Source organism: Chinchilla lanigera, unplaced genomic scaffold (genome assembly GCF_000276665.1).
Source record: "Chinchilla lanigera isolate Chin_1 unplaced genomic scaffold, ChiLan1.0 scaffold00060, whole genome shotgun sequence".
Classification (NCBI taxonomy): Eukaryota; Metazoa; Chordata; class Mammalia; order Rodentia; family Chinchillidae; genus Chinchilla; species Chinchilla lanigera.
Window position 1 is genome coordinate 7,696,972 of NW_004955461.1, and position 9,326 is coordinate 7,706,297.

At 48.2% G+C, this 9,326-nt stretch overlaps 1 protein-coding gene across 1 annotated transcript in view; it reads left to right on the plus strand.

Annotated features, from left to right (window-relative positions):
- Positions 1-6,487, plus strand: part of Tg (thyroglobulin) — a 216,191-nt gene extending 209,704 nt beyond the window's left edge. The window contains exons 46-48 of the mRNA XM_005398023.1: positions 3,585-3,719; positions 5,134-5,324; positions 6,274-6,487. Of these exons, the coding sequence (XP_005398080.1) occupies positions 3,585-3,719; positions 5,134-5,324; positions 6,274-6,392 (445 nt within the window). The 3' untranslated portion in view covers positions 6,393-6,487. The remainder of the gene's footprint in view (positions 1-3,584; positions 3,720-5,133; positions 5,325-6,273) is intronic.
- Positions 6,488-9,326: the final 2,839 nt, after the last annotated feature.

Below are 9,326 nucleotides of genomic sequence, written 5' to 3' on the forward strand. Positions count from 1 at the left end.
CCACATTCCCAGAAAGGCCTCTCGGGAAGCAGGCTGCTTCACCTTCCTCCCAATTCGAGGGATGGGGGCAGGTGACACTGGGCAGAAAGGCAGGCAGACAGTGGGGAGAGAGCAGAATGTGGTCCCTGCGACCCTGGGCCAGCACTCTGCGGCCAGCGCTGCCCCAAGGAATTGTTCTGGGGCCTCAGCAAGAAAACAACCACTGTGAGCCCATTTCCTGCAGTACTGGAGGAAGTAATGATCTCTGTCACCCGTGCATGCTGTCATAGTAAGAGTGACAGTGCTCTGTAAAGTACCCAGAGCTAGTCTTCGTGAGTCCTTGTTCTTATTGTAACCATAACTTTTACCTACCTATCATTTTTGTCTTACCTTTCTTTCCCCTTTATGGGTCTAAATACATCTGTTCTTAGTGCCCTGCTCATGGCAGACTACATACAACATAGACTTGGTCCTGGGGGATTCAGGTTTGAGTGCTGGCTTTGTGTGTCTCCAGCATGACATTGTATGGTTCTGAGTCATGGGCTGACATCTGCGAAGTATGTGGGTGGTTGCATTTAGTCCTCCGTCCTTTCCTGAAGGTTGGCAATCAAGGGCCGATGGTTTGCCACAGAGTTTGGGGCACTGTTTGAGCCATCCGTAGATCAGTGGATCCCAGTGGCTGGAGGTGGTGGGAGTGGGAGACAAAGGCCAAGACACAAACCTCTGATAGAGAGGAGAAAGAAGTCTGATTTTTTTTTTTTTTTTTTGAGATCAATGGCACAGCATGGTGAATAGAGCTAAGAATTGACTACTGTAAATTGCAATATCACTAAGACTAAATGTTTAATTTTCTTATCACAAATAAGTTAGACAAAAGTATAATTAGCTTTATCATCCACACTGGGTTCAAAAATCATAACAGCTTGGGAGAGCCAGTTTAGTATGCATGAGGCCCTGGGTTCCATCTTTAGTATTGCAAAAAAAAAATCAAAACACCACTTTGCACACCCAAAATATATGCAAGCATAATGTGTTAATGTATAATAGGTTAATTAAAAACAAATAAAGAAAACAGACAAGAAGTAGATGTGGCAGCTCTTTGGGTCCCAGGGCCCTCCAAATTGCAATGGCATTTGCTGTTTCCCGATCCCTTTCAGAAAACTGAAACATCTTCCAAAAGGGCCCAGGACACCTGCACGCAGTTACAGTTGCAGAGAGGCACTGTAGTTTCTGATTGTTGCCCTTCCTGACCATGCTGCGTGTCTTCCAGGGTTCCCTACCTTGCCTTCCAGGCTTGGGTTCAGCACAGGGCACAGGGCAGGAGGAGAGTAATAAGCAGTACCTGTAAGACACGATGGCAGCTACACCTGCCGTGTGCAATGGCTCATTGGACCTAGTGCTCTACAAGGAGGAAGACCAAATCACAAAAATATCGAAAGATTCATCCACAGGCAGAGTCAGTAAGTTCCGAGCCAAGTCTCAGCTGATTGACTCAGCTTACCTCCATCCTACACCCTGCTACCAGTCACAGACACATCTGTTGATGACATCCATAGCCATACATAAGAGAAAACTGGCTGGAGCTGTTGGAAATGCAGCTAAGGCAGGGCCTGGCATAGGGCCCCAGTACCTGTGCCGTCACCCTGGTCTCTATCCTGAACAGCAACATTAGAGAGGATGCCTTCTCCACTAAAATGTTCCCCTTCAAAGCCCTGCGCTAGAGAGGTCTTCACATAAAGTGTTGCCCTTCAAAGCCCTGTGCTGGGGGGTCCTTATCCCAGCGTTCTGGGTGACGCTGTGGGTCACAGCCAGCACTAACTGTATGTTGACGATGCACCACACTTCATGTGACTGACTCCTCTGGCAGGTGGCCTTTATCCAGGAGCCACCCTGCCTGAGCCCTACCCCAAAACATGTGTCCAGGGCTCATGTGCCCACCCCCAGCATGATGAGAACCATGTGTGCTCCATCAGAGGTCTGCCCTTACCTCAAAGGTCACTGACCACATGGGGAGGTGGGGTGCTGGAGAGGACCTGAACTACACTCCTTCCCTGAAGTTCCTGCTTCCTGCACCAGCGGATCTTGACGGTCACAACAGCCATGTGAGCAGGTGTTCACGTACTCATTCCAGAGCGAGGAAGTGTGGGATCAGGGAGCCAGGTGACTTGCCAGAGGTCACTCAGCCTGAAGAGGGAGGCACCAAGATGCAGGAACGGTGGCTGCCTGGGGCCTGACACCCTATTGTCTTCCTGAAAATACCAGTTCTGAGCCACCTCTTCTGTTCAACTTACTGTGTGTTTCTGAGAGAAATCAAGAAATTTCCTTGGCCTTCATTTGCCTCACTTGTGAAACTGAGAGATAATTCTTCAACAAGGGAAGGCCAGCTACTGAGTTATGGGGCTCTGTTGCTACCCAAGATCTCTCTCTCTCTCTTCTGACACAAACTGCTATCTCAGGAGTTTTCCAAACCACTCTAAGGTGCAGTAACTCACTGAAAAGGCTCATAAAATTCATGGTAAGAAGCAATGCTTATAGCAATGACTCATTATAGGGAAAGGATCAGCCACTGGGAGAGGGGCGTGGTGCCAAGCCCAGAGCCCTCCAAATGTGAAGCTCCATCCTCCTCTCCCTGTGGGTGTGGACACAGCCTTCTCTCTGCACAGATGTGTCAGGGTGCAGAGCAACACGCCTAAGTTTGGTGCTCACAATATTTACTGGAGCTAAAATGCCTGTGTGGTGTTTTTAGCCTGGCCAGTCCCCACTTTAAGACCATCAGGCATGGCTACATCCCCTTTGTGATCCCATGTGCCCAGTCTCTGCCTTCAGCAAAGGCATTCCCGCCAGGCATGACTTGTTTCCCAGGAGGAAGGGCAAAGCCAGACCTTTCTTTGGGAAAGAGCCAAATTCTTCACTACACAGCTGTAAAATGTCTCCCAGCTTTTCCACGCTCACTCCCCTGGGGAATTGCAGTGTCCACTCACAGTGTCTCTCCAGGGCCCAAAGTATGCAGTCTCATCAGCTGTCACCACCGGCTCAGCCCACATGGGCCTCTGGACAGTCTCCCAACTCGTCATTCTCCCTGCCTGTTGCTCGCTAGAGATTCAGTCCAACCCCAAAGTGTATTTATTGGATAACTACCATGCACCAATTGCTAGGGTGGATTATGTAAATGGGCACCAATTCTGAGGGGTTGCAAGGGTGCTGGTAACATAGAGAAAGGGGTCAATGCACAGGAGGGGCTCAAAACCTGGGCTCTTTCCATTACTTCGCCAATAAATAGATGAGGAAACAAATATTCAAGGACACTGTGAATACAGGGTTGGAATATGGTCAAAGGACGTTCTGTTGGAAAATTGCTCCCAGACACTATTACTCAGTGTGGGTGAGCTTAGGCTAGTACCCATGCCGGGAATCTCCCCACGGGCTATCAGCTCAAGGCTGAGTTGAATCTCAGCTATGCTGAGCACTTCACAGGAGTCTTAAACAAGGTGGAAAGTAAGGACGTCTTTGTTTCTGGGAAGAATAGGAGTCTGGGGCCCATTTGGTTTCTCCAGGGGTGTACTACTGCCCTAACTTTTGCCTCTTCTTTCCCCCCGTGTCCCCAGCCTGGAGTTGCTGGCAGATGTTCAGTATGCCTTTGGACTTCCTTTCTACCCTGCCTATGAGGGCCAGTTTTCCCTGGAGGAGAAAAGCTTGTCCCTGAAAATCATGCAATTCGTGTCCAATTTCATCAGATCTGGGTGAGTGGACGACTTGTCCTGAACTGTGTCATATGCTCCCCTCTCTGTCCCTCCCATCTCACAGTCTGCTCAGTGGACTCAGCCTTCCTCCCTAGCTGCTGGGAGTGCTGGCCGTTGCCCTCCTTGTCTCATCTCGCTCCCCTCGCTAGCTAAAGACACCTTCGTACAGATTAATCTTCATGATATTCCTGTTACGTCCCTCTATGGTCCAGCCACACTTCATAGCTCTCCACTGGCGGTTTTGTTTGTGCATGTCCTGTGTGTATAGGAGGTGACATGGCATCCCTGGCCCCTGCCCAGTAAATGTCAGTGGTACCCACCTATCCCAGTCATGACAAGCAAAGCTGTCTCAGGAACTGACCATTATCCCTGGGCAGGGGACCCCTGGAAGGAGAGCCAGTGTCCCCAGGAAGATGAATCACTGCTGTAGGGTGTGAGCCATAGTCCATTTGGACCTACCTCACTCCATTTTCTCCCTGCTCCTCCAGCCTTGGCCAGGACTGCAAGACCCTCACCTCCCTCACTGCCCAGAGCTGGCACTTCCCTCTTTCCCCTAGTTTCTGTCTCCCTTGCCTTCTTGCTGGATGTGTGTACATTCCCCAGGACTGTGCCAAGCTCCCAGGGGAGGTAAACAGGTAAAAAGAAAGATGCCCTGATCCAACAAAGCCACAAGGTTCTGACACCTAAAAATGAAAGCCAGACACAGGTCAAAGCGTGGCAAAATGAAATTTTCGGTAGTTTGCTGTGGGAGTTGAAAAGAAAAAGACCTTTCTTCGAATTAGGGTTTTAGAAAGCATTTCCCTGAGAAATGACATTTATGCTGGGCCTTGAGAGAGGAGTAGAACATTCAGACCAGCAGAGAAGAGGGCACTGTGGATGGAAGAGTGGTGTGGGCCAAGGTGGGTGTCGAGGGCACGGTGGGCCTGCTGGGTTGTGTCTGAGGGGATGGAATGACCCTTTCAAGGGGAGTTGACTTGTGGGTGGCAGGCAGGTTCCCTAGCTCTGGACCCATCCTACTGCCGAAGCCTTGGACAAACCAGGGCATCCCAGAGACTGGTGATGGTATCCAGATCAGAGGAGGTCAGAACTAAAGGAATACTCTAGCCTCCTGCACACTCAGAAAGACCAAAGGGCAGCACTAGGTCCTGACCTGAGTGATGCTACTGGATCACAGACTCACCTCTGTCCTTTACAGGAAAGGCCTGAGAGGAGTGGGCCCAGGGAGCCTTTATGCCTCAGTGCCTTTGGGGCCTACTTAGGGTTCCACTTTCAGGCCATCCCTGTGGGTTCACACACAGTGTTCAAAGACAAGTGACACTGCCCTCAGAGACTGAGTACAGGTAGGAAGTGATCCCAAGTGATAAAGGAGAGACAAGGTTTCCATAGGAACATTTCTTTCTTCTCATTTCCCTAGAAACCCCAATTATCAGCATGAGTTCTCGTGGAAGGCACCCGAGTTTGCAGCCCTCTGGCCTGACTTTGTCCCAGGGGCCGGTGGAGAGAGCTACCAGGAGTTTAGCACCCAGCTTCCCATTCGCCAAGCCCTGAAACAAGCTGACTGCTCCTTCTGGTCCAAGTACATCCAGGCTCTGAAGGGGCCAGCAGGTAGTGAAGCACAAGGTTGGGGTGCAGAGATTGGGTGGGGTGCATTGCTGGTTGTGCATTGCTGGGGTGCATTGCTGGGTGGGGTGCAGCAGCTGGTTATCAGCAGCTGACTGGATGCGTGTGTTGCCTGCTAGGCCATGTGCCTGGGGCCTGTGGGTTATTGATGGTGATGAATCAGCCCCTGCCCATGACTGCTTTCTAGGGTTCTTTTTGCCAAGAGCCTCCTATTCTCATGGGGTCCAGCAAAGAAAGCAAGAGAGAGCCCAAGGAGAGGAAGATGGAGTAGTGAGCTCCTAGCCAGTAACACTGGTACAGAAAAGAAGTCCAGATTCTGAACTTCATCTTCCTAGCCCTTCAAGGACTAGATAGAAATCCTGGACAGGCAATTCTAGCCCATGAAAAACCATTTGCTCCCACACTCCTGTTGCAGAGATAATAAGGAGAGAAACTTAATCATAATAAAGGCATCAAGAATATAATGATAAGCTTGATGCCCTTGGGAAGCATCTAAAAGATGAGGAAATGAGAGACAGAACCTGGCAGGTGCCCTAAGCTCTCCTGGAACCATGCTGGAAGTCTGAGCCCAGACTAGTGGGGCTCAAAGGAGGGAGACTCATTTATCACTGGCTGAAGGTCCAGAATGACAGTTCCTCTGGTGGGGAGGGCAGGGAGAGAAGCAGGAAACAGAGTCAGGACCTTGTCCAACATGTTTTATCTCCTCAACTCTGCTTTTGGCTTCCAAGGCCAAACCCCAGTACCACTGTACCCTCAGCATGGCCCTGTAATAGGGAGATGAATCTGGTTTCCCAACCTCCCATGGTGCCCCTCTGTGGGGCATTAGGGGGAAATGACCACTAGAGGCTGGGACCTTTCTGGACCAAAGGGAAAAGGACTGTGGAAGAGAATCCCTGATCTGGCCTTGGCCAACCTGGCTGCCTCTTTGTTTCAGACAGAGCCCTAGATGGGCAGTCAGCAGGGAGTGAAGATGAAGATTTGTTGGCTGGGTCTGAGCTGGAACAAGACTTCCTGGACCTCCCGGAGCCAGGTCCGAAGAGCTACAGCAAGTGATGTTCTCCTGAGCCCCCCACCCACCCACCCACCACGGTCAGCTCATTCTCTAGAATAGCCACTTGTTTTCAATAAAGTGTCTACATGCATTAATACTTCAATGACTGATTTGTGAATCCAGGGCAATTCTTGGGCAACACCAAACTGTATTGTAACAATTTCCCTGAGGTTTAAACTCCGGCCTGCTATTTTTTCCAACAAATATGTAGAAAGCATCCACCATGTACCAGGCCCTGTTCTGGATGCTGAGGAATCAGGAGCCTTGTCCCTACAGACATAGAGAAAGTCAGACAAATAGAAGACAGTGACACAGGAAATGGGGGCCCATATATGGTAGGCCCAGAGTGACAGTGCCAATCTGAGTGATGGAAAAGATTTATTCAGGAAAGCTCTAGAATGAAGATGGGAGGCCAACTTGAGCTACACTACTTTTCAGCCAGAGACTGTGAACTTGGAACCAAGGCCAAAGAGGTGGAGCAGGGAAGGGATACGGCCATGGGCCCTGTGGCAAGTAGACTTGATGGCATTGCCTGAAGGTGACAAGGAGCAGGTACAAGGAAACAAAATGAGCACAGCAACTGTTGGTTGATTTGGGTTCCTGGACAAGCAAGAAGTTCCTCATCTTCATGCCTGAAGGGACACACTTGTGAGAGAAAACCTTTGTGAACTCTCTGGGGAGGATGAAAGAGGACAGTAGGAAGGGCAGATGAGATCAAAGCAAGATATATGCGCTTATGGAAATGTCACAGTGATAGCCATTGATTTGTACAGTGAATAATCATTCATAATATAATGAAAAAGAAAGCCAGTTCAAAATAAGGCAACAGAGGAAGAAGTAATTTTAAAACATTTTCATAGTCTCAGAATTTAGAGTAGATATTACATCCATGGAATGTGACAACATGCTATTATGTATGATAAAATTGAAAAGCCATGAAAAACACTTTGATAATTATACTTCTACATTTTACACAATATTCCTTAAGTAGAAGTATTCATCTCACCAGAGTACTCAGAAAGTAATAAAACACACAATAATGTATAGAGAAATCTAAATAAAATAATATACCCATATAAATGTCATATATGTATTAATAAGAAAACTCACCCCACTTCCTCTTTGTCTCTGTCTCTCTGTCTCTTTGTTTCTGTCTCTCTGTCTTCCCTTCTCTATCTTTGTTTCTTCAAAAGAAAAAAAGAATTAGTCAGCAGTCTCTGTCATTTACATGGCACATTATAAAATGTGTTCTCACCCATAATCTTGAGTTCAGACCAAGTTTAAAGATGATGTGCAGGTTGGAAGAAGCCCAGAAAGGCTCACAGTGTGCTGAGATGCATACTAGGAGGGGAGGAACAGAGCCTAACTCGGGTCAGTCTCCAGGTCAAGGGAACATTCCCTCCAGGAAAGAAGAGGAGACAGCTCCCCCTCAGTGGTGTCATGGGATTCTGAGGGGAGGCAGCCCTCTGAGGTGAGAAGCACTTTTGGCCAGGTGTTGGATGACTTGGAGAATTTCTTTTGACTCCAGTGGTTCCTTAGTGTTATAGTTTGTGTCTAGATGTCCCCCCAAAGCATCACACAATCATAAGGGGGGTTTTAGACGTGGCTGGATCTAGAGTCGTGATACTGGGATGAAGGGTGTGTGATTACTAAATTAGTCCACTGGTTTGACATAGTTCTGGGTAGGATTAAGGGTGCCCCCCCATATGAGTGCTACCTGCCCCCTAAGGGGGTTTAAGGAAGAAAATTGCCACTTACTGATTCTCTACTTTGCTGCTTTGCTGCCTTCTGCCCACCATGAACTGTTTCTCCTTGGCCATGACCCTTTTCTGTGGCACACTACCTTGGAGCCAGCCAACTATGAACTGAAACCTCAACAAACTCAGCTAAATCAACCTTTCCTCCTTTAACTGTGGATGTTGAATATTTTGTCTCAGCCATGAGAAAAGTAAGACACTGGCCTTGACTATTTGCCAGACTCACCTGGGAACATTTACAACATGCTAATGCATGCCCCAGAATCTCTGGGGGTTGGGTGTCAATACATGGTCAAGGCTAGACACCACTCTTTCTCTGGATTTACTTTTCTTGCCTGTCTGTACAGGGGACTCAATTAACTTACCAAGCAAATGAGAAATATTTACGAAGGTTTAAGATGGAAGTGATTTTGTTTTCCCACCACTCCTCACTGGTGGTAGGGTAGGTAGTGCCCCCAAAGGTAAACCTGTCCTAACAACCAGCTCCGGTGAAGAACTGAGGCTCCATGCACAAAGGAAATCAAGGTTGCAAGTGGTGTTAAAGTTACTAATCAGCTTCCCTTAAATTACCAGGAATTATCCATGTAGATCCAAAGTAATAACAAGTTATTGAAAGTATAGAAGGAAAGAGAAAAAGGACCAGAGAGGGGACAGCATGCCAAGAACTCAGCCCAACATTGCTGGTTTGAAGTGGGCCATGGAAAATGTGCAGCCACTAGAATTTGGCAAAGTCCAGAGCATAGGTTCTCCCTTTGCATCACCAGAAAGAAATGTACTCACTGGAAACCTTGACTTCAGTCCACTTGAGATTCAGGTTGGATTTTTTCATTTACAGAACTCTAAGACATTAGTACAATTTATCAGACAAAAACCAGGGAGACAGGGACAGCTCCTCTCAGCCCATACATTTGTGATCATTCATTAAGGCAGTCACAGAACACTAACGCATCATTACAAGTGTTCCTGTGTCTATTTCCTTCCCCCCACTGGGACCAAACCTCAGGCAGAGTTAGCTCAGTGTTTCTCTGATGATGCTAAGTTCACCCGAGTCCAGTATCAAAACCGCAATTTGCCAGCACTTGCTGTGATGATGGATGTGGTGATGGGTTAAGTTGGTGGAACACTTTTTAACCACCCATTTTGAGCCATGCATCTGTGTATTGCCTGGGCCCACTGGTT